Consider the following 24,497-nt stretch of genomic DNA (forward strand, 5'->3'; position numbering starts at 1 on the left):
AACTAGTTGTCTATATTTTGAGGTGGAATATAGACACCGGTCCCCATTCTAGTAAGATCACCAACGATGGAGGATCTGGCTAGATTGAAATATCCGTCTTCGTCAGCATCCATGTATTCAACATTGTTAGGGAAAAACATGCGTGGTAAGGAGCTAAGAGAGACACAAAAAGGTTCAGATTTTGAGAGGAAAATGCATAGATCTCCAATGTCTTTAGTGTAAACAGCATTTCCTTCGTCGTCTAGCCTAAACACCATTAAAGCTTTTGTGCTCAATTTCGACATACCTCTCCAGACGGCCTTCCTGTACCACTTAACCAAGAAAGTTTCACCGGTGGTTCTTGACTCCACCAAGTGTTCGCTTTTGTAGCACGAATCCATAACCTCTCGTTTGGTCTTTGTCAGCTTTGGAAGGTTTTGGAACCGCAACCTCTGAAACTTGGGATTTTTGTGCTTGTCTTTGTGGAGATCCCATGAAGCAATGATATGGCCTCCTGATCCGGGAATGCGAAACAAGTCATGTTTCTCCGAAAACATGACACGAGAGGAGTAGAAACAAGGGTTTGCGATTCTGACATTGATCCACTCAGAGTTACGTTGAGCCGGTCTGCAAAAGCTGATTTGAGGTCCCAAGAACTTGACAGCCACAACACAGTTTTCATCCTCGGGAGAAGATGAGGACATTGACACATTGGTGACGATTTGAGTTTGGCAATGAGGCAGAGTTACAAGAGGAGGCAAGGGAATGCGTTTAGGGTTTGTATCCGATGCAGCCGGGTTTAGATCATCTTGGAGACGAAGTATTCCGTCGTCCTGACTCAAAGTAGCTACCCAACCATGGGACGACCCGATCGTTACCATTGGATTATCCACCAACTCCAGAGGCACCTTCTTTTCCAAGTAAGTGAAGTGAACTGCGTTAGCATTGTAAATGACGAGTTTTCCGAGATCCTCTCCACATGGAACAGCGTCGATGATGGTACAAGGCGGAGTTTGCCGCAATGAAGATGATAAACCATTAGAGAGAAGAGGAGAGGATCTTACCAGAACAGATTTCCTCCGGAAGCATAGTAGCTTCGAGGGCTGGTTGAGAAGCAGAGACATGTGACTAAAATGCTTTTTCAGAGAAAGCGAGGCTGCAAGAGAGTAAGAAAGAAAAAAAACCTAATTGGTGAGATTGATGTTCACAGTAAATACCTAAATACATTAATATAGAGGAAAGGATTTGCTCACAAAGATCCGATATAATCTTAATTCGATTTCGTTTTAATCACGGTCAAACCCTCCACTAATAATACATATTTAATTTTTAAAACAACACATAAATCTTAGTATATGAAATTTGGTTTTTCAAATTGGTGATTCACATTTTTTTCTCTCACTGTTTGATAAAATAGTATGCGCCAATTTAAATACGAACTATTTTCTATGGTGATAATGTTTGATTTGCTTAAAAAGTATTTTGGTTATTGAGTAAATCTCATTAGATATTAGATTGAAAACAATCTCATGAATTTGTTTGTTATAACTAGACGAGCCTGACTATGGATTTGTGAAATTATAGGTTTCTTTGTATTCTCAAGCTGTTTGATACATGTGTGTCCTTTAGCTGATGTTTAGCGCAGGACAAACTCTCGACTTTGTTGACTTTTCTGATTAATTGCCAAAAAACTGATTTGCTAAAAAACATATTAATCTGATATTTGAATGATTTTTTGATTGCATGTAGTCATTAGCTCAGAAAAGCATATTCATGGAATCATATATATGAAAGTTGGCCAACTCTTTCCATATGATTCACACATCATCATTTTAGCATTTGCCATGTGTCCACTAAATAATTAATGTAAGCTCTTCAACTTCTAATTTATAGATTAATGATGTATTTATTATTTAATTTTACATATTTAATTGTACTAATACTAAATTTATTTTGTTATTATATGTTTTTCAATAAAATTATTTTATCGGTTTTCTCATACTCGAAGATATTTTTCTGTAATCTTAACTCAAATAATGAGTGTATAGTAGTCATGAATTATTTAATAGTTTGAATAGTTTGCAGATTTTTATCTATACTAGATTTTAACCCGCGGTATACCGCGGGGACAATTTATTTTTTTAAAAGTTAGTATATATAAAAGTTTGCAAATTGTATCTATCTATAAAATATTTTTATTTTATAGTTTACAATTGTTATTAAGTAACGTCCTGCCAAACCCGTCCCGCCAATCCGTCCCGTAAAAAACCTATTTATTTTGTTAATGTTGATCTTATTTATGATATGTTTATGAATCATTGTTTAAACATTTTGTAATTTTGTAGTAATTAACTGTTATCAAATATCTCTACGGTTTAATGCTTATAATCGAATTATTATAGTCATGAAAAAAGCAATTTAAAAATAATAATTTTGTAGTGTTTAAATGATATTAAATATTTTGGAAGTTTTATTTCAGTAACTAATTGTGTAGTTAATGTGGAGAGATTGTGGGAAAGTAGTTAAATGCAAACATTTAATTCTAAGATTTACTTTTTAATTATCAAAAACAATTATTAAATACCAATGACAATCACTGTAAATAAGTCTCAACTTGAGGATTTATTTAACAAAGTGACTGCAAAAATGTATATGTAGATAATAAATCACCGAGGGTAAAGAGTATGTAAGAAATTTAATCATCAAATTTTTAATTAGGTTTCGAGAATCCCAACATTACCCTTTATTTAATTGGTTTAAGACAAACATTGTTTAGGAAGTGTGTGTATGATGCATTGTTGAAAATGTTGTTCGGAAAAAATATTTTAATACTAAAAATAATTATTTATTACATGAATGAATGATTAGATAATTATAAATTATATTTAAATTAAACGATAAAAAATCTAAAAAAATAGCGCAGCGTAGCGGGTGATTATCTAGTTTATATTGAAAGACATAATAATATCGTTTACTTATAAAGAAAAAGAAAGACAATTCCAAACTATGTAACGTGCTAGTTGTTCATATTTGTAGGTGGAATATGGAAAGGGGCCCTGAATGTAGAATTCTCACCAATGATGCGTGAATCATCCAAAAAGACAAATCCGGCTTGGTCGACATCGTAGATTATGACCTGGTTAGAGCGGAGAGCGGGAGGGTTTCCTTGTTCGTCAAGCTTGAACACCATTTAGCTTATATTTTCATTTTCGCAACACCGTTGATGATCTGGGCGGTCTTGTACCACTTAACTAAGGAAATTTCACCACCAGTGGATCGTGATTCCACCAAGTTGATATAAATTGTTACAACTATAAATCTATAATCTATGGAAACTGAATGAGTTGCACACTGTCACACTGAGTCAAGATAATTATGCTCTCTTTCTTCCCCCATTCTAAAGCCAGTCATAGAGAAATGACATCAACAGCAGCAATAAGCACATTGTTTCCCAGTATGATCATTGAACACGTCTAGAGGCACATAGACAGACATTAATTAGTGAGCAATGACATAAATATATATTGAATATCAACTCAAAGGGATGGAGGATATGCTTATTAATCTCACAGAGACTATAAAGAAGATAAAATAGATTTTGATGTTTCAAGATTTAAAAAGAAAAGACAGACTCTAGACTCAAACTCAGTTCCAAACTAGTTGTCTATATTTTGAGGTGGAATATAGACACCGGTCCCCATTCTAGTAAGATCACCAACGATGGAGGATCTGGCTAGATTGAAATATCCGTCTTCGTCAGCATCCATGTATTCAACATTGTTAGGGAAAAACATGCGTGGTAAGGAGCTAAGAGAGACACAAAAAGGTTCAGATTTTGAGAGGAAAATGCATAGATCTCCAATGTCTTTAGTGTAAACAGCATTTCCTTCGTCGTCTAGCCTAAACACCATTAAAGCTTTTGTGCTCAATTTCGACATACCTCTCCAGACGGCCTTCCTGTACCACTTAACCAAGAAAGTTTCACCGGTGGTTCTTGACTCCACCAAGTGTTCGCTTTTGTAGCACGAATCCATAACCTCTCGTTTGGTCTTTGTCAGCTTTGGAAGGTTTTGGAACCGCAACCTCTGAAACTTGGGATTTTTGTGCTTGTCTTTGTGGAGATCCCATGAAGCAATGATATGGCCTCCTGATCCGGGAATGCGAAACAAGTCATGTTTCTCCGAAAACATGACACGAGAGGAGTAGAAACAAGGGTTTGCGATTCTGACATTGATCCACTCAGAGTTACGTTGAGCCGGTCTGCAAAAGCTGATTTGAGGTCCCAAGAACTTGACAGCCACAACACAGTTTTCATCCTCGGGAGAAGATGAGGACATTGACACATTGGTGACGATTTGAGTTTGGCAATGAGGCAGAGTTACAAGAGGAGGCAAGGGAATGCGTTTAGGGTTTGTATCCGATGCAGCCGGGTTTAGATCATCTTGGAGACGAAGTATTCCGTCGTCCTGACTCAAAGTAGCTACCCAACCATGGGACGACCCGATCGTTACCATTGGATTATCCACCAACTCCAGAGGCACCTTCTTTTCCAAGTAAGTGAAGTGAACTGCGTTAGCATTGTAAATGACGAGTTTTCCGAGATCCTCTCCACATGGAACAGCGTCGATGATGGTACAAGGCGGAGTTTGCCGCAATGAAGATGATAAACCATTAGAGAGAAGAGGAGAGGATCTTACCAGAACAGATTTCCTCCGGAAGCATAGTAGCTTCGAGGGCTGGTTGAGAAGCAGAGACATGTGACTAAAATGCTTTTTCAGAGAAAGCGAGGCTGCAAGAGAGTAAGAAAGAAAAAAAACCTAATTGGTGAGATTGATGTTCACAGTAAATACCTAAATACATTAATATAGAGGAAAGGATTTGCTCACAAAGATCCGATATAATCTTAATTCGATTTCGTTTTAATCACGGTCAAACCCTCCACTAATAATACATATTTAATTTTTAAAACAACACATAAATCTTAGTATATGAAATTTGGTTTTTCAAATTGGTGATTCACATTTTTTTCTCTCACTGTTTGATAAAATAGTATGCGCCAATTTAAATACGAACTATTTTCTATGGTGATAATGTTTGATTTGCTTAAAAAGTATTTTGGTTATTGAGTAAATCTCATTAGATATTAGATTGAAAACAATCTCATGAATTTGTTTGTTATAACTAGACGAGCCTGACTATGGATTTGTGAAATTATAGGTTTCTTTGTATTCTCAAGCTGTTTAATACATGTGTGTCCTTTAGCTGATGTTTAGCGCAGGACAAACTCTCGACTTTGTTGACTTTTCTGATTAATTGCCAAAAAACTGACTTGCTAAAAAACATATTAATCTGATATTTGAATGATTTTTTGATTGCATGTTGCTCAGAAAAGCATATTCATGGAATTTATATTGAAAGACATAATAATATCGTTTACTTATAAAGAAAAAGAAAGACAATTCCAAACTATGTAACGTGCTAGTTGTTCATATTTGTAGGTGGAATATGGAAAGGGGCCCTGAATGTAGAATTCTCACCAATGATGCGTGAATCATCCAAAAAGACAAATCCGGCTTGGTCGACATCGTAGATTATGACCTGGTTAGAGCGGAGAGCGGGAGGGTTTCCTTGTTCGTCAAGCTTGAACACCATTTAGCTTATATTTTCATTTTCGCAACACCGTTGATGATCTGGGCGGTCTTGTACAACGAGACCAAATCCGCCTCGAAGAGTACATCATCTGTTATTCTTTTATTTTCCATGTAATTCGACTTCGTTTCTAAAAGAAAAATCTTCTCACTTTTTTGAGAATTTCTTTCTCATACTAGTTGAAGTTCGCCCTCAACAGTTGGCGTGCCAGGTAGAGAGATAGCTTGAGGATTTCTTCCAACTAGCCAGACGAGCCCGCTTACAGATCAAAATAACTACGAAGGGAACCAGTGCTTGAGGAGACAATGACTCTAGCTCAAGAGAAGGAACCGATACGCCACAGACCGACATAATCCTCCTCACAAGAAGGATACACTAATTAGTATCGTAGTTGCGCCGCCTTTGCTACCTCCAACTCCCAAAGGTACCGCGTTTGGGATAATCATCAAGACTTCCCCGCCAATGCAGGAGAACAACGAACAAACATCGCCGAGCAGACGTCGTCCGACCAACCTTGAACCACACAGCAGCGTGCAAGGTAACCCGGCCGTGTACCGTTCGCCAACGCATTTTAGAGCATCCACGACCATTTTAAGCAGGCAAGATGCAATGAGCGACGATAAGTTCGCATCCCTGACAGTCGCGCACGCTTTTTCTCCAGACCAACCGCACAACGAACATTCAACAAACCAACCTCGCTAACGTCTTAGGCGATACAAGGGACGCAGAGATAGCCGAGTTGAGGTGTGCAGTCTTGGAGATGTGCTCGAAGATCCACCGTGCTACAAGCACGGTTCCCAAACTCGACCACGTCCTCAAAGAGACGCTACAAACTCCTTTACCCGAAGGATAACATACGTATCGGTTCGAGGGTATCAAAAGATCAAATTGGAAAGCTACAACGATAAAGGAGACCCGAAAGAATTTCTGACGTCGTTCAATGTCGACATAAATCGAGTCGAACTTAACATCGAAAACTTCAAAGCAGGGCAATGCCAAATATTCATCGAACATCTCTCCGGAGCGGCCTCAGCTAATTGAACCGCGGTCGGCTGCCTCTTCTTCTCCTTCTGAGAAGTTGGACTCAGAGGCCTCGAACTCCCACCCATATGAAAATGCCGACCTCCCTTGTCCAGAAGACTATTCCTCAGCACCTCCTTCATCATCCACTCCTCAGATCATGTCGGCTTCGGGCCAGAGTCTCAGATTGGAATAATCCGGATCGAACTCCAATTGTATTTTCCCATCACTGTGCGATCTGGTACAAGGACGCATATTATGACGCTACACCATAAAAAGGGAGATATGAAAGAAACATTAACCTAATCGACAACGTACCTTTCTTTGGGAGATTTTGCGTAAATTTTCTAAAGAAACGTCTAATAGCTTTCACGAATCTCTACCAAATATATGTGCTTTGATCACGAATCTTCTCGAGATCATCCTTGAGCTGGTCGGGAAATGGTACCAGAAACTTTGGATAGCAATTTTAAACAAAAAAACACACTAGTTAAAACAAAAAAAAAAACAGAAGCATCTCAACAATAAGGCAAAAGTAACGAGCTCAAGCTAACGGGTGAAAGTGTCAACTCTGAACAGATTGGGATCTAGGGATTCTCAACACTCCTCTGAAACCCTAACAAAGAAATAACCGCCAAATCAATCGTAGGTTTTGCTCTTACCCTCATCCACTTGTCTCGGGGTCGTACCTTTAGAGAAACGCATGACAAATCTGTTGTCGCGTCTTCCACACGCGTGGACTCCAGACGCGCACGCCTAAGAGGTTTGGTCCTTGTCAGTCTCCACGCACCACGTAACCGTCGAACTTCAAGCAAAATCCTAATTCACGCGAGCGGGAAACTGTTAGGGGAAGAATTGGGTGTTAAAGTTCGCTCTTAACAAAAATTACTTATAAAAAACGATAGATAAATATTTATTTTATTTATTCTATAACTAATAGTCTAAACTATAAACACAGTTTCTTCTTTGTTAAACTTTTAAAACACACTTTTTATTAATCAATCCAAATATTTAATTTCTTATCAAATGAATTTGGCGATGTTTCGATGAAATAATCAATATCAAGATGTAATTATCTGGTTATATTTGTATGATCTCTCATTTTGTAGTGAATCAATTATGTGACTATGTGACAGGATATTATGGTCTGATGATATGTTTACCTTTAAAATTTTCTTTGGGATTCATTTAGACCGGTAAGTAAATTTTTCTCTTCGTTTATCAAAAGGAAAAATGATTATCTATATTTTGTCTCTCTCCCTTTAATTTGTTTTAGCAACGTATTCAATTATTTTCTGAGCTCTCTAGCTTTTAAATAAATAAATAAAACCGATAAATGATAAAACTGCTAAAAGTAAATATAGGAGAGGAATCTATAGTCACTCGACTTTGCCAGCTCTGCAAAACCGTCAACAATCACAATGAAACCATTCAAATATTTTCCCCTTTTAAATTCCGTACACTTTAGGGTTTCTTTTTGGGCTTTGTATTATGTTTACAGCCAAAAATTGAAAACTAAAATACACGTGGATATTTCCTATATTAGAAAACACCTGTAAATAAGTGGTCACGACTCGACGACTGTGTACGTTTTGATAATTGATTAACGCCTGATTTTCGTGCTATTTCCAAATACGCACTTTTGCTGATAATTTACACTTACATTTATGACCTCACTCTTGAAAGTAGTATTATTCTTTAACTTTCAAACATTAAGCTAACATTTTCCTTTGTAAACCAAAATCATTTGTCAAACATACACATATCTTAATGTTGTTTTAATGGATTGATTTTTAAAAAAAATCTAAGAAACTGAACACTAATTTGTATATCGTTATAAAGATATATTTAACTAAATCCTAATCTATAGTTTATCAAAAAAAAAAAAAATCCTAATCTATACTATTAATTGGGAATCACTCTAACATAAATAACCCTATAAAGGGTAAAGAATTACATAGAATGTCATAAAAAATTTTTCCAAAATAAGAGTAAATAGAGGATTTAGTTAAAGGGTAATTCGGACAATATGCTGCAAACATACAGTGGATCCTGGATCTTTGATCGGATCTATATTCAGGCATAGATGGATACCACGCGGATCCTGCGATAATTGAATTTGGAATTAGTAGTATAGATATTGGGCTTTTTAAGCCTACGACATTAAGCCCAATTCTCTTAAAAGATCTTATAGCCTTCACCGACAATTTTTTGTTACCCTAGCTGCAGTAAATTTTTTTTTTTTTTTTTTTTTTTTTTTTTTTTTTGCTAAACTTGTAAATATCATATAAAATGAGTTAAGGTAATACAAAAAGTTTACCAAAGTAGAGCAACCAAGGCAAAAAGAAATAAAAACAAGGTTACAATAAGCTTGAGAAGATTTGGGGAAAGCTAACGGATCCAAAGCAACAAAAGCTCCCGCCAACGCCTCTTATGCCTCCTAGACAAAATGACATTGCGGAGCTCGCGATCAACTAAACGAAAGACCACCGAGCAAGAGACCCGAAGAGAGCTGTGAAGAACAAGATTCCTCTGCCTCCACAGGTTGTACACCACGAGCTGCGCGACCACTTTCCTAAGGAGCGAAGGAGCCGCTGCAGTAGATTGCCGAGTCCACGAGAGAAGCTCGGCCCAAGTGCAGAGAAGCCGTTGACGAGGGCACAACCGGAGAAACACCATCCGCCAGACCTGAGAAGAAAAGTCACAAAGAAGCAGAAGATGGTCCCTTGTTTCGGTGTCAAAGGAGCAAAGACAGCACTCCGCAGAACTGACTAGGCCCCAAGAAACCAGCCTTTGCCTGGTAGGGAGACGATTCAGCTGGGCAGTCCAAAAGTTAAAAGCATGCTTGGGGACAGCTCCTTTGAACCAAACGGACTTGGCCCAACGCTTGACAGGACGCCTAGGCCTTAGAACCTCCCAAGTTTTGGCCGCAGAGAAACCTTGACAATCAACATCATCAACACACCAAGAGTAGGAGTCACTAACCATGAGAGGCGATGGAGGAGGGAGAGAAGCTAAGTGAGATAAGATGGAATCAGCAGTGAGCGATCTCGAGAGAGGCAGCCTCCACCCCGAACCATCAATAGCATCCGCCACCTTTGCAGAAAATGGGATTCTTAGAGGTCTTGACCCCACGTCACCCAAATACTTTATTAGCGGGCCTAGGGAAGTCCAGCAATCAAACCAGAAAGAAACTGTGCCTCCATTCCCAACTTTAGCTTTGATAAACTTCTCAGCAAGAGGCCTCAGATTCAAGAGCATCTTCCAAGTCCAAGGGTCAGTTTGCAAAGCATTCACCTGCCAGAAGGAAGCATGACCAAGCCTGTGATGGCGCTGCCACTGAGCCCACAAGGAGGTATCACGATCAAAGAGAACCCAAATTAACCTCAGCAAGAGAGTTTTGTTCCATTCCCCAAAACTCCTAAAACCAAGACCACCTTCACTCTTAGGGAGACAACAATCAACCCAAGAGACTTTAGAACTTTTCCTCCCATCGATACTGCCAGCCCACAGGAACTTAGAGCATAAACTCTCAATCTTCTTTATGCAACCTTTAGGGAGAAGGAAGGTGGACATCCAGAAGTTGATTAAACCAAAAATAACCGAGGAGATAAGCTGAGTACGCCCTGCGAAAGACAAAGCCTTGGAGACCCATGATCTAAGTCTAGCCGAAAGCTTCTCAAGCAGAGGCCCATAATCTGCAATACGCAGCTTGCGACACATTAGGGGTAAGCCCAGGTACCTGATTGGAAAAGTTCCTGCGGGGAAACCGTAAGCAGCAGAAGTGATTCGCTCAGATAAATCAAGACCCGCCTGAAAAAGCTGACTCTTGTCTTTGTTTACTTTTAAGCCAGACCAATCAGCGAAGTCATCCAAAGTCTCACAAATACCATGCATAGAAGAGCTGCCCCCGTCAAAGAAGATCATAACATCATCTGCAAACATTAGGTGAGAAATAGAGAGGTCTCCAGCCTTTGGGTGATAATGGATGTAGCCAGAATCGTAGCGAGAATACAGAAGCTTAGAAAAGACTTCCATGGCCAACACAAAGAGATAGGGCGACAGTGGGTCACCTTGTCTCAACCCCTTGGTGCTTCTAAAAAAGCCACCAGTGGCGCCATTAACCGAGATTGTGAAGGAGGGCGTAGTAATACATTGATGAATCCAATTGATATACCGCTCTGGGATTGCAAGCGCCCTCAAGGCTGCAGTGACAAACTCCCATTTGACAGAATCAAAAGCCTTCTTCAAATCCACTTTAAGCATTCCTCTAGGCGAAATATTCAACCTGTTATAACCATGGACCATTTCAGTGGCCAGAAGCACATTTTCAGCTAGGGACCTACCAGGAAGGAAAGCCGATTGAGAGTGGCCAATGACAGCTGAAAGTAACCCCTGGAGCCTGCTAGTCAAAAGCTTGGATATAACCTTATACAACGTGTTGAGACAGGAAATGGGACGAAATTCAGAGATAGTACAGGCGTTGGAAGTTTTAGGTATCAAAACCAGAGTGGTGGCATTCCACTGCTTAAGGAGCTGCCCAGAATCAAAGAACTCATGGATGGCAGCAAGCACTTCCGGACCAATAATGCTCCAAGTATCTCTAAAAAACTCAACTGAGTAGCCATCCGGCCCACTAGTCTTATTCCTCGGAAGAGACTTGAACGCAGCTTTAATCTCATCATCAGTAAATGACTTTTCAAGCTCGCTACATTGGTCTTGAGAGCATCTGTAAGTGAGGAGCAAATTCATGTCCTCTTGCTCCATTGAAAAGGGACTTTCAATCGATCCCAACAACCTCTCATAATAGGTTACACAGTGATCCAGGATGCCCTGCTGAGAATCAATGAGCAGCCCGTTGCTATCCACAAGGGAATTTATGGTGTTGAAAGACTTTCTCGAGTCCACCATTCTGTGAAAATAGTGAGTATTACTATCACCTTCGGCAAACCAAGAGACTCTAGATCTCTGATGGAAGAAGCTCTCTTCAGCACAGGACAGCAGAACCCACTTCCGTTGAGCCTCGAGCTCCAAAGCAGCATTAGAAACAGAAGGATTAGCAAGAGTAAGATTCTGACAAGTGATCAGCAGCTCATGGGCCTCCTTGGTTCGAAGCTCAATACCCGAATAATTAAGTCTACTGAAATCTTTAATTGGCTTCTTCATCGCTTTAAGCTTCTTGGAGACCCGATACATTGAAGACCCCACCACATTAGTAGAGAACCAGTTATCCATGACAACGTTCAAGAAATCCTCATTCTTAAGCAGAAAGTTAAAGAACTTGAAGGGACGCTTAGCACTGATGCCATTTGCCTCCAACACAACACCACAAGAAACATGGTCTGAGAAGTCAAGGTTACCAAATAGTCCATGCGAGGAAGGATAGAGGTTACACCAGGAATCATTAGCCAAAATGCGATCCAGCTTTTTAGCTATTGGCCTAATCGAACTCTTGTTCCACCAAGTGAAAGAATTACCCTTGAAGACCAGGTCTGACAGCTCCATTTCGCTCAAACAACTACCAAAGTCTCTCATTCTCCTGTCAATATTCAGCGAGGGAGGGTTGGAGTGCTCTTGAGGTAACAACACTTGGTTGAAGTCCCCAAGCATAAGCCAAGGCTTATTAACAATACCCAGATTTCTGCCCAAATCCACAATCTCTTTCCACAGCTCCTTCCTAGTGACCTTCCTATTAAATTAATGCTGATTAGTTTTGAAGTCCAAGATTTCTATAACAAGCAAATCTTTGAATATCATATATTCCGTTGCATTAACTGATTTTAGTAAATGAATCACCATAACAAGCAAAGTTTTCAATTGAAATTCGGTATAACAAAAATCACAGATATTACCTTACCAAACTAAGCCCAAATATTCTAATGATTGTGCATAATTTATCATAATAGATTCGCAAACAGTTATTACTTTCAACGAAAATTTTCAAAATCACTAAAAGTATCCGCAATAAATAATTATTTGACCCAAGAATAACAAACTAAATCTTAATAGTATCGGACTAAATCAAGAATATACCTTATCAATTCTAATTCGTAAATACTAATCTTGGCGATAACCTTTTTAGAAAATAGTCAGTTTATTCTGAGACGATGGCGGCACGAATATCATTCACCGATCTTGCTGACGTGAAGCCTTTCAAGACAGAATGAAAGATCCAAGTCAAAATTGAGCATTCCTGGACTCAATACACCCAATACACAGGTTGTTTCAGGGCATAACAACGTTCCTAATAATGTTGGCATATCTTTTCTCAGGCCATGTTTTTCACACGGACAACTCTATGTTGTTATCTCAAGGGTAACTTAAAAAAAAAGACTGAAGATCCTCATAGTGGACAAAGAAGGAATACCGCAAAAGGAAACAATTAATGTAGTGTTCAAGAAAGTTTTTCAGAACCTATAAGACTAAGCGTTGCAACAGATATTTCTTCGAAGAGGTAAAAACCATTAATAAATATTACGTTTATATGTTTTCATTTTCTTAACCAGTAACCAAGTTCAAGTATAATCAAACAACAACAGAAGTTAAATGATGCCTATTCTCTAATTGAGTTAAGTTATATAAACAGACAATGGCAAAAACTTGTAGTAGTTTATATCATCAACTATTCTAACTGACAATAATGTTTTCAAAAAGATTTTATTATCAAAACACTAACCTTTTATATGGTTTGGGACTTCTCCACAGTGTCTGCTTCAATAGAAGTCTCCTCCATGATAATGTTAGTACGAAATAATACTTGGCCTGTACACATTATACATTAACATACTCAAATTTAGTAAAATCATTTTCCGTATTCACACTCAAGAATAGTATATTGCCAAAGTTGGTACAAAGTTAAAATACTATTACAGGATATAAGCGGTTCTTATCAACAAATCAAAAAATTTAAGAGTATAATTTCAAAAACCTTGAACTTTGCTTCATGGTTTTGAATAGCTCAATAGATGACATTGAAACTATATGTTTCAGCTCGAAAAGAATTAAACTTTGACACTTTAGCTGCAACATTAAAAACACTTGGAATGGTCAAGACCATCAAACTTGCACTGATCAAGATCACATATTTAAATTGACTTAATACACTTTATCTTATACGGAATCATCTTTTGTTGGCAACATCAGCGATCAATACTTTAGATCATTCTCGAAAAAACTATAATTAAACACACATAAAATCTACTTCTTATATCTATTGACAATCAATTTTTTAAAAAAAAAAATCACTATAGATTCCAATTTGATCAGATTTAGTCAATATTCACTATAACTTTGATGAAACATATTGATTCACTAGCTAACAAGGTCAATAATTACCAATATATCGCTGGGTACTTCACAATCGTAGAATAAAATCAATAATGAATCAATAAAATTCCAGATTTACAAATGATAATCGACAGCGAGATAAACAGTACAAATCATTAGCTTACCTCTTCTTAGATCTAACAAGTAGCCAATCAGAGTGTACAATCGAAGAATTATGTTGATTCTAGACGATTAAGCTTCTGAATCGTCGATTGACAATGATTTATTTTGTCTGATCTTTTTTTTTTTTTGTTTCAGACACCGACTTACGTAATTCGGTGTGAATATCCAGATATTAGAAACATAAAACATTAAATTACAATGTCTTTAGGCCCATTTATATCACGTGTTGTGGCCCATTTCAATTATCTACGTTTTAAATTATGGTCCATGAACTGGTGGGCTGTCCTTTTTCGGTTCATAATATTATTTTTCTTTATTATGCTACTATTACGGCATATATATGTTTATTATATATTACAAGACAATTATATGCAAATCATCTGTTTTGAATTTCTATACTATTCTCTAATTCACTACATGTAATGTTTAATAAAATATATACAAACTAAACAATCACATTTAAAGAGAAAAAAATATACAATATTACTTTAAAAATATGAAACCCGGACGTATCATGATCTAGTTAGAATTAAAACTGTAACCATATCAAATTACATCCAATGTTTTAGTTTAGATACCAATATTCATAATTATAAGATCCAACATTCACAAATTAATTCACAAATGCAGAAAACGGATCAAAGCTATTTATGAAAAACCACAAATAAATAATCATTTTATTTCTTCTATAACTAATAGTCTAGACTCTACACATAGCTTCTTCTTAATTTATTAAACTTTTAAAACACACTTGGGCGATGGTTTTGACGAAATTATCAATGTCAAGAAGAATGCAAACATCGTCGGACCAAAAACACTCCATTTTTCCGCTGACTCTAATCATCAAAAAATTTTTATACATAACGAAATAAATACATACGCAAACCTGTTGTATGTGAAAATGGTAGAGAGCTTGTGGACCTGCCTTGGTGTTTCCAGGAGAAAACAAATATTAAATTTGCCACTTGTGAACATTAAATCAGTTGTCACGTCTTATTCTTTACACAATAGAATAAGTAGATCCACACATGCGCATGCATACGAATTAACGTAGGGATTTAAGCCTAGATTAGAATTATTTTTAGAATTTAGGGTTGTCGCTAAGAATATGCACTAATTAAGTAGAAAGCGTGTATCTAGCTAGTAGGGTTCAATCTACATGACTTTCTGATCAATAACCACAAAATTTAGTAATGGAAGAATTTTTACGTTTTGATCTGAATCCAAATTCGGTTTTCAAGTTTGTTAGAATCGTCACAGTACAATGTGAATTAGTGAATAAAAAAAACTAGAACAACAAGTTCTTTGATAGTTGGGACTGGTTACCATAACAATAACCAAAAGTATATTAACAGAAGAAAAAAATAAGAATGATGTAATTCTAATTGGTGTAAGAAAATACGAATTTTTAATGTTACTGAAATTATACATATTATACAGCTAGCACTAACTAACAAACCAAGGAAAATACTTCTTTATTAAAAAAATACTGAAAACACGATAAAACCAGAGCAAACCTATCTATAAAAACCAAAAAATTTCCTCACATTTACATATTTCCTCAATAAAGCTCTAACCTTTCTGATCAAAAACCCTTTTTATCAGCTTCTTCCTCTTTTGCGATCATGAAAACCTCCAACTTTCTCTCTATTCCGCATCTCTCTTCTCCTTCTTTATTGAAGGTAAACGCTTCAAAGTTTGCTAAACCTAGTCTGTCTTCTTCCTCGTCTACCAAAATCCAAGCTTTACCATTTCTCTCTTCTTCCTCTCTTCCTCCGATCCGATCTGTCTCTTCATCTTTACTACTCCCAATCAAATGTAGCAAAAACGACGATATAGAGACCAGAGAAAAGGCAGAGATTGGAAAGCTAAGAAAAAAAATACACAATTTGATCTTGGAAGGCAACATGGTGAAAGCAACATCAACCTTTGACGACTGGAAATCAAAAAGAGATCCACTTTTTGAAGATGGTAAGACATCAAGACAAATCGTTCGGATGAGTCGTGGCGAGTTTGTGATTTATGTATGGGAAAAGTTCTTTGGCCCCCCATCGGAGCGTAAGAAGAAAGATTAATTGAAGATCTTGCTGTGTTCATGTGAAGAAAGAGAGTCTTGAGATTTTAGTGTGTCGTTTTAGTTTAATTGAAGATCTTGCTGTGTTCATGTGAAGAAAGAGAGTCTTGAGATTTTAGTGTGTCGTTTTAGTTTAATCGAAGATCTTGCTGTGTTCATGTGAAGAAAGAGAGTCTTGAGCTTTAGGGTTTTATTTTGGCCTTTGTTGTTGTGATTATCATTTGAATGCGTTAACACGTTAACGATTCTGTTAACAATTTAACACGTTAACAATTCTGTTACACAAAGAGGAGCTATGGGCTTTTAGTCGGCCTTCGTTTCTTCTGTAAAGTAGGTGTTATTAGTATTATTACTATGCAATTGAACAAAAAATTAAAATCCTACTCAGATATATAGTCAGATTAGCTCTCTTTGTAATTAGTTTTGTATACCAATAATAAGCAAGCAATTGTTAACCAACAAAATAGATCCAAGATAAGCATTTATACATTACATTACAAATGGAAGTTCCTTTTAATTATTCTATTTATTAAAAAAATCACGTTATACAACAACTCCATAGGCACCTTCTTATCCAAAGAAGTACATGTACAGTCACGTTCATCAGGATTCATAATCACTAGTTTTCCTTCTTTCGCAAGTCTTCCACAGCGATCAGCGCTAGCTGACGATGTAACAAGGAGGAGTTTGCATGCAGCAAGGAACTTGAGACGCCATTGTTAGACAGAAGAGGAGAGGATCTTACCAACACAGGTAAAAGTATCTTCGTAAGCTATTCAAATCTTTGCTCTTGTTACCTTTTCACTTTGCTTATTCACAGTCGATCCTAATTTCAAAGAATCGTAAGAAATGTTAGAAGTCAAACCCTAAGAGATACAATAAAATTGCTACTTTTTCGAATAATTGGACAAAAAGTAATGTAAACTTGAACAAATGAAGGAAACCCTATCAAGAATGCAAGCAATACCTGAGTTTTGATCTTCCATGGCTCCTTGGTCTTTGGTTTAGTTTTGATTGTAAGAAAATGTACGTATATGACCAAACCATAAACATATATAGAGAAGTCTGGTTAATACTTCAAACCTCCTGTTATCTGAGTTATACCACTAATGTACCACTCATAAATTGCATTTTGTTTTTGTAAATAGTTGTTTTCCTGTCTCTATCACTTATTTCAATTTAATTAAGGCTGTTAATTTCGTAAATAGGGAACAAGAAATAATGAGTAAGAGCCAGAAACATGTAATTCATATATTGAAATATATAATTTAATGTATAGCCAATAATATATAGGATGAGAAATAGCGCGCGGGAAAAGTATCAAGACCGGGTAATTCATGTATCCAAAGTTCTATATCAAAAGTGTACACTAATGAAATGCAGTATGAGACAGAAATCCGGGTAATGAGAAGAGTTTTAAAATTTTATAAAGCTAAAGCTAAACCACAACCTAAACTCTCACTATTTGGTAAGAATCACTTTTTAAAGTCCGGTCCAAACCGATTACTCACGATTTTTGGAGAAATGAACACACTCTAATTTCATAAAAAACAAGTAAACAACTTTAAAAATGGCCTCATTAATTCTTAATCCCATCAACTAACTTAGATAGAAATTGCTAAAACCAACTCGAAGCTGAAAGCCTTGGACAATATAGTCAATACACTTTGTTTTAACATTAAAGGAAACGTTTTGTTGATAATCACAACCAGTAATCGAGCTTACCTGATATCGAATCTCTTGACATTTCTTCCTTTTAATTTTACATAAATTTTGGTCTTTTTCATTTTGTATATAAATTCAGTTTTTCCAAACTTATGTTTCTATTATGTTCATTAAAACTACTAAACATTTTACCAAGTTTTTTTTTTTTTTTTTGTTAACGTGTTGTCTTACATAAAAATTTCTTAAAAAATTGTTTACATATGAGCCTTATAAAATGATATCAATCATATGTAGATTGATATTCTGTCACCAAGTTGATGAATGATAGTAATGATATTAAATACACGATTATGTGTGTTGACATGAGATAAAAAGTGTATAGAAAAATGTAGAAATGAGAAAAAATCAAAAGGTTAGCATTTATTTATGGAAGTCGATTTCACCTTTGATTTTGTTTTCCAAATTGTTAATTGTTGGAATACCAAACGTGTCGAAACTGTGGTACAAAAGATCATCATTAGTCCCATAACACACACTTTTTATTTATTACTGTACTTAATTAATAAACAGCAGAATATAGTATAATTTTATTACTCTCTCTTCTTCTTCTTCCTCTTCTCAAAAACTTTCAGTTTCGATCTCTCCTAAAAAGTTTGAACTTTCCGTCGAATCAAATGGGAAGCGGAAGATATCTAGACGACCCTTTAACATTTACTAGAAACCCACCTTCCTCGTCGTCTCCAATCACCGAATCTAGCTTTCTCGCAGAATCGATCTCTCGCTCTGGTAGCTTCGAGAGTGGGAGCTTACGAGGAGGCGATGGTGATTGCTTTAGCGACGTCGATTTCGCACTTGATAAACTCGCTGGGACTGTACAGTTCTACGAGAGGCATGTCTTCTTGTGCTACAAAAAACCATCCGTTTGGCCTGCGAGGATCGAAGCTTCTGAGTTTGATCGGTTACCGAGGCTTCTCTCCTCCGTTATATCGGCGAGGAAGAGTAGTATGAAGAAAGAGGTGATTTTGTTTTGAGGGACAAAATTTAAAGTTCCAGAATTTACTGTGGTATTAAGTAGCCTTAGGTCTGAGAATCTCTGTAGTTTTGGTCTCCATGGGTTTGTGATTCTAACTTAGGGGAGACTTAGAGTAAATCCCTAAGAAAGGTTTCGCCAGTGAACATTCCTAATCTGCAATATGAGTTTAAAAGGCACTTCTTTGTTTTTGTCTTGTGAAGAGCTTCTTAGATCTCAGTGAGTCGTTTCTCCTGAGGATATTTGGGATTTTTCTTGAGGCATTTTTTTATTGGCAAGATTCAATGCTTTACAACTTAGGAACTGTTAGTTTGTTTGTAAAAGGTTTCAGAATACACAATTCTAGTGTACTGACTTTGAAGGAACCCTTACTTACAATGTAGCTTCTTATTATCTTGCACATCAGTTATAAACTATCTTTTGGGTCTTTTAGATGTCTTTCTGATGTTTTTTTATCTATGCGTTGAATTGCAGACTTTACTCACAATATGTGAGGGACATGATGGTTCAGAGACATCAAATGGGGATGTTCTGATATTTCCAGATATGATCAGATACAGGTACTACTCAGTTAATATTGTGGTTGATGATTCTTAATAAACGGTAACTCATTTTGGCAATTTCAAAAAAATGCAGAAGGTTGACTCATTTTGATGTGGACACATTTGTTGAGGAGGTGCTTGTGAAGGGTGTTGAGTGGTTGCCTGGAAATCCTGAATCTCTTAGTAGTTCATATGTCTTTGTATGTTGTCATGGATCTCGAGACCGGCGATGTGGGGTTTGTGGACCTTCTCTAGTTAGTCGATTCAGAGAAGAAATTGACTCGTGTGGTCTTCGAGGTGAAGTTTCAGTCAGCCCTTGTTCTCACATTGGTGGTCACAAATACACTGGAGATGTTATCATCTATGGATTAAATATCAACCAGAGAGTCACAGGACACTGGTAAGTAAACTAAGGCTAGCTTTGGAGTAAAAAGATTTGAGTGTGCAACCATAAAGAGTTCTATGCGAGTTTTAACTTATTAAGTAATTCTTGTCTCTTAGGTATGGATGTGTGACTCTAGAGGATGTTCCTCTTTTGTTGGAGCAACACATTAACAAAGGCGAAATTGTAGACCGGCTTTGGAGGTATAGAAGATCAAAGCTTCTTGATTTAGACAGTCTCTAAAAAGAATTTCGGCCTTTAAACAACACTTATTGATTGTTTTCCAGGGGTGAAATGGGTCTGCCAGAAGAAGATCAGAAGAAAACTCAAGAACAAAGGTTACAATTAAACAGCGAAAAGATCAGCAACAGAGAGGTGACTCAAGAATCAGTTAATAATAGTATCTGTTGCCAGTCTCGAGCTGTCCCAGAGCTGAACGGTAGTGGTTGCCAACAAAATGGGAACTCCTCTTACTGTCTGGAGGAGATTCACACAGAGAAAAATACCTCGGAGAGAGTAACCTCTGTAAAAAATGCATCTCTTCGGATAGGAAGCAGCGAGAATGGATCTTCTGGTGGATTCAAGGTTTGTGCGGTGATGTCAATGTGGTTGGAGACTTGGGAGAGAGAAGATACATATGCTGCTTTAGCTGTTGCTTGTGCTGCTGCATCTGTGGCTATTGCTTATAACTGCTATAAACAATTGAAATGAAGCTATGTGTTTTATATTTAGCTTCTATGCAATGGTAATTATCTCAGTCTTTAGATTAGTTGTTTCCTCTTCGTCTGTACAGAGTTAGAAGAGGGTTTTAACTCTTAAGTAAGAACTGCTTGTTGATAACATATGATTATTATATATCCATTTGTAAGTAATTACGGGTTTAGTCAATTTGGTTTAGAGTTCAGATCAATGAAAAGCAAGGAACTTTTGAGGTTTTGATATGGTGGATTAATGGATTCTCAATGGTTCGTGTCTAACATTAAACTCAAGAAGATGGTACAGAGACTGTCTCACAACTTTGAAGAATGATTACAAATCTCATAACTTTTTCCAAGACGTGAAAATTAAAAAGAAGAAAAAAAAAGAAACACATTTGTAGAAAACACTAAACAGAATTTGCAAAGAAACAATAATGAGAATCATCAACTGTGGAAACAGTTTCTTCAGAAGAAATCAAACTCAAGATAATTACTCTGATCAGATCTTACACTCGAAGATGCGGCTGCTGGCACAGTAGGAGTAGGATTCAAAGCTTCAAGATCAACCGGTTTAGGAATCTCCGGTGGACTGGCACATCGAACCAGAGCCCAATTCACTCCTTCAAAGAAAGGATGTTGCTTTATCTCTGTTGCTCCACGCTTATAAGCTAATCTATGTTGTGGCTCCTTCACAAGCAAACTCCTTATCAAATCCCTAGCTGCGAAGCTAACAACCGGAGATTCAGGGAATCTAAGAGGCTGACCAACCACGTTGAAGAGCGTTGCTCGATTTCCTGACCCTTTAAACGGTGTTTTACCAAACAATAGTTCATAAAGAAAGATCCCAAAGGTCCACCAATCAACTGCACTTCCATGTCCTTCACCTTTGATGATCTCTGGAGCTAAGTACTCGTGTGTGCCAACAAAAGACATAGAACGGGCGCCTGTGGGCTCTGCAACGAGTTCTGGTAACGGAGTTACTTGGTGGTTCCCGTTTTCGGTTTTCGGTTTCTTGTCTTTCTTGGATTTCGATGAGAAGAACCGAGGACCGAAGCAAGATGTTGGAGCCATTGAGATGCAAGATGGTTGCTGGATGCATGCAGGTTGTTGCGAGCAAGAAACCGAATTCTTCGACAAGCCTTCGGATCCAACATTAGCTGATCTGACTATAGAGAGGCTCACAGTACATCTCAGGGAGAGATCAAAATCCGAAAGCATCACGTGCCCATCATCTCTCACAAGAACGTTCTCGGGTTTCAGATCACGGTAAATGATCCCAAGCATGTGTAAATATTCCATTGCAAGAAGCACTTCCGCGACATAAAACCTGCAAAACAGCAAGTCACTAAGGTTATATAAACGCACAAAACTAGATTCTTAGATAAAGAAAGTTTAGAAAAAGTTTCTTACTTAGCTGCTTGCTCGGTGAAGCGTTTCCCGGGTTGTCTCTGCCTTAGTGTATGCAAATCACCACCAGGACAAAACTCCATCACCAAACAAGAGAACTTCTCTGTCTCAAAATGACTATACAAAGTCGGAAGAAACGGGTGATCAAGACACTGCAATATCTCTCTTTCAGTTTGAGCCCTAAGAAGCTTTTTCCGGCTAGCCAAAGCAGTTTTATCCATAACCTTCATCGCAAAATAACACCTAGTTCCATTCAACTCAGCAAGATGAACAGTTCCAATATCTCCACATCCTAACCTCTTCAAGAGCCTAAAATGATTCAAACCCAAACCACCATGTTTAGTTCTAACAGCTTGAATAGCTTCCCATCTCACATCATTAGCCTTGTGAGGTTTGTTGATACTGCTACTAAAGCTGCTACAAGTGCTCTCATCGCTTATATCACTGCTTGTACTTGGTCTACAAGTGCTACTCTTTCCACTCTCACCTTGCTCGTTGATCTTACTATTACCGGTTTTGCCATCACTACTTGGATCAGCGAAAGACAAACTCGAAGATACTTGATCTGCTAAAGTGTTGATTGACATACTTTGACTGGAATTGGTAAGTGATCCTTCTGGAGTTTTTGAAGCCATCATTAACACAGAGCAATCTTAAACACCAATTCCTTCTTCCCTGAGATTTAAAGAACTTGTCTTTACTCTCTAGTAATCAATACTGTCACAGATTCCATCAACGAGTGGCCTGATCTATAGTCATCAAAACAAAACAATAGCATCAGTTTAAAGCTGGATTGAGAAGACTCAGAAACAACAATCACGGATCTTACTACAGATGAAAGTTTAAGTAGATGCACAAAATTTTACCCAAATTGAAATATCAAATCTAAGTGACAAATCAATTAAAGCTCTTCATGCAAAAAGTTTGGATTTTTATTTTGAGTCTTTAAGGGTAAAAACAGATCTCGTTAAAGTAAAGAAGAAGAAGAGGCAAAATAAAGAACTTTTGGATCTAGCAAGAATCAGAGAATAAAACCCAGAAAAAGAAGAAATAAAAAGAACAGAGCTTTAGAGAGAGAGAGAGAGAGAGAGAGAGACCCAATAAATCGTTACCTGAAAGTGAAGATTTTTGAGCGATAAAGATCACGAGATACCCTTTTCGAAGCAAAGGGAAGGAGAAGTAGAAGAAAAAAGGAAGGAGAGGGAAAGAGAGAGAACAGTCACTGTTCATGTAAGGCTGTAGAGAGAGAAAGAGATGTAAGAACACATCTGCTTGCTTCCATGGAAATGGGGATAGATAGAGAGAGGGAGAGAGAGGAGAGAGTGTTGTTAAGAGAGAGAGAGAATTGGGTCTACCATGAAAAGAGGGAAGAGGAGAGAGAGGGTCAAATAAAAAGTTGAATACTTTTTTTTATTTTTTTTATTTTGAGGGAATTTCAATTATTTCAATGTATTTTTTTTTGTTTTCTCCAAAATGGAAGACATATGTTTACATCAAGAATGCTCTCGCGAGCTGTTAATAATTTTAGGCTTTTTAGGGCAACCAAATTTTTATTGATACATGTTATTGTATATTTCCTACATGTTTACTTTATATTTTGATTTTCTAAATAATTGTCTATAGAAATTTTTATATATATTTACCAAAAAAATTCCTTTTTGATTCTTTAAATTATTAAACACATCAATTTAAATTATTAAAATTCAACATTCTTATCTTTCATCTATTCTCATGAATCTGTCATGTGCCTTTTACTTGATGATAAAAAAAATTGATGTTTACCTCTATGCATAAATTTATGGATTTTACATATTTAGCTTAAGTTTTCACACGAGTTTTTCAGTTTAGCAATTCTAAGTAAGAACTATTGTGAATGCACATTTTTGTTAGAAGGACAATCCCATATGCGTGCCACCAAACTATAATTTTCTGTTTTATTTATGCGGTTTGGAAAACATCGTCCTAAGCGTATGTTTTCGTCATCATGCAGCATCTTCGGAAGTTTCTTCTTGTGTTCTAATGGGTGAAACTTGAGGCATTAAATGAACATTAGCGCATACCATATCACAAAGAGTTTTGCATCTTTTCGGATTGCCAATAGATGATAAATCTTATAAGCTGAATGAAGACATAACAATAGATATTTTATATCTCGATTTCTTTTGTTATCAATTCCATTTACATCCAGTGTTCATCCAATTTTATGGTCGAAATAATACTTTCTAAAAGCTTGTTAGCATCCGTCAAACATTCTGTTTTCAAATTTTTAGTGAAAGTTTTTGTCATTTACCAAAATCAATAAAAAAAAATCTTTTAAGTTTTTAAAAATAACTAAACATTCCAAAATTGTATAAACCTTTAAAAAATTTCCCTAATAACAAATACGTAAATTGGTCATGTGTATTAATTTTATTTTATTTTTTTACTAAACACACCAAACAATTATTTAAAATTAGACTCACCATTGTTTGAAACTTGAGAGTTCCAAAAGATGCCCCTAAAACTTTTCAGCAAATTCTTATTTATTGCCCAATAATAAGTTTCCTTAGATTCTAAGATTATATTTCATGTATTTTATTTTTTTTCCCCCACATTTAAATCG

At 36.8% G+C, this 24,497-nt stretch overlaps 5 protein-coding genes, 3 long non-coding RNA genes and 1 pseudogene across 13 annotated transcripts; 3 read left to right on the forward strand and 6 right to left on the reverse strand.

Annotated features, from left to right (window-relative positions):
• Positions 1 to 2: 2 nt before the first annotated feature.
• Positions 3 to 1,103, reverse strand: AT5G55880 (hypothetical protein (DUF295); the record flags this gene model as incomplete). Its single annotated transcript, NM_124970.1, has 1 exon — positions 3 to 1,103. The coding sequence occupies one exon, from the start codon at positions 1,101 to 1,103 to the stop codon at positions 3 to 5; it is 1,101 nt and encodes a 366-aa protein (NP_568830.1).
• A 2,106-nt stretch (positions 1,104 to 3,209) lies between these two features.
• On the forward strand, positions 3,210 to 3,478 carry AT5G08375. Its single transcript, NR_143074.1, has one exon. It is a non-coding gene; the product is annotated as an other RNA (long non-coding RNA).
• A 157-nt stretch (positions 3,479 to 3,635) lies between these two features.
• On the reverse strand, positions 3,636 to 4,736 carry AT5G55890 (hypothetical protein (DUF295); the record flags this gene model as incomplete). Its single annotated transcript, NM_124971.1, has 1 exon — positions 3,636 to 4,736. The coding sequence occupies one exon, from the start codon at positions 4,734 to 4,736 to the stop codon at positions 3,636 to 3,638; it is 1,101 nt and encodes a 366-aa protein (NP_568831.1).
• A 900-nt stretch (positions 4,737 to 5,636) lies between these two features.
• On the reverse strand, positions 5,637 to 7,469 carry AT5G55893 (uncharacterized protein; the record flags this gene model as incomplete). Of its 3 annotated transcripts, none has more annotated exons than NM_001345167.1 (7): positions 7,338 to 7,469; positions 6,967 to 7,264; positions 6,529 to 6,886; positions 6,323 to 6,442; positions 5,992 to 6,261; positions 5,805 to 5,886; positions 5,637 to 5,702 (listed from the first exon to the last, which is right to left on the reverse strand). In NM_001345167.1, exons 3-7 carry the CDS (start codon positions 6,792 to 6,794, stop codon positions 5,637 to 5,639), a joined length of 804 nt encoding a protein of 267 aa, NP_001318807.1. In that variant the 5' UTR covers positions 6,795 to 6,886; positions 6,967 to 7,264; positions 7,338 to 7,469. The 3 variants fall into 3 exon arrangements, with proteins under 3 accessions (NP_001318807.1, NP_001330379.1, NP_001330378.1); NM_001345169.1 differs by having other exon boundaries at positions 6,967 to 7,102; positions 7,338 to 7,398; NM_001345168.1 differs by lacking the exon at positions 7,338 to 7,469 and having other exon boundaries at positions 6,967 to 7,319.
• Positions 7,470 to 8,915: 1,446 nt separating this feature from the next.
• On the reverse strand, positions 8,916 to 14,241 carry AT5G55896 (annotated as a pseudogene; the record flags this gene model as incomplete). Its single annotated transcript has 3 exons — positions 8,916 to 12,337; positions 13,325 to 13,410; positions 14,100 to 14,241.
• Positions 14,242 to 15,583: 1,342 nt separating this feature from the next.
• Positions 15,584 to 16,500, forward strand: AT5G08385. Its single transcript, NR_143075.1, has 2 exons — positions 15,584 to 15,780; positions 16,272 to 16,500. It is a non-coding gene; the product is annotated as an other RNA (long non-coding RNA).
• On the reverse strand, positions 15,841 to 16,352 carry AT5G08395. The gene has a single exon (NR_143076.1). It is a non-coding gene; the product is annotated as an other RNA (long non-coding RNA).
• A 1,908-nt stretch (positions 16,501 to 18,408) lies between the features above and the next one.
• AT5G55900 (Sucrase/ferredoxin-like family protein) lies at positions 18,409 to 20,727 on the forward strand. 2 transcript variants are annotated; one of them, NM_124972.3, is made up of 5 exons: positions 18,409 to 18,852; positions 19,341 to 19,426; positions 19,503 to 19,808; positions 19,910 to 19,993; positions 20,078 to 20,727. In NM_124972.3, the coding sequence occupies exons 1-5, from the start codon at positions 18,511 to 18,513 to the stop codon at positions 20,499 to 20,501; spliced, it is 1,242 nt and encodes a 413-aa protein (NP_200401.1). In that variant the 5' UTR covers positions 18,409 to 18,510; the 3' UTR covers positions 20,502 to 20,727. The 2 variants fall into 2 exon arrangements, with proteins under 2 accessions (NP_200401.1, NP_001330827.1); NM_001345170.1 differs by lacking the exon at positions 18,409 to 18,852 and having other exon boundaries at positions 19,284 to 19,426; positions 20,078 to 20,708.
• D6PK (D6 protein kinase) lies at positions 20,712 to 23,313 on the reverse strand. Of its 2 annotated transcripts, none has more exons than NM_124973.5 (3): positions 23,008 to 23,313; positions 21,899 to 22,644; positions 20,712 to 21,815 (listed from the first exon to the last, which is right to left on the reverse strand). In NM_124973.5, exons 2-3 carry the CDS (start codon positions 22,531 to 22,533, stop codon positions 20,954 to 20,956), a joined length of 1,497 nt encoding a protein of 498 aa, NP_200402.1. In that variant the 5' UTR covers positions 22,534 to 22,644; positions 23,008 to 23,313; the 3' UTR covers positions 20,712 to 20,953. The 2 variants fall into 2 exon arrangements, with proteins under 2 accessions (NP_200402.1, NP_001332267.1); NM_001345171.1 differs by having other exon boundaries at positions 22,762 to 23,313.
• Positions 23,314 to 24,497: the final 1,184 nt, after the last annotated feature.

This window comes from Arabidopsis thaliana, chromosome 5, assembly GCF_000001735.4.
Source record: "Arabidopsis thaliana chromosome 5, partial sequence".
NCBI classification, from domain to species: Eukaryota; Viridiplantae; Streptophyta; class Magnoliopsida; order Brassicales; family Brassicaceae; genus Arabidopsis; species Arabidopsis thaliana.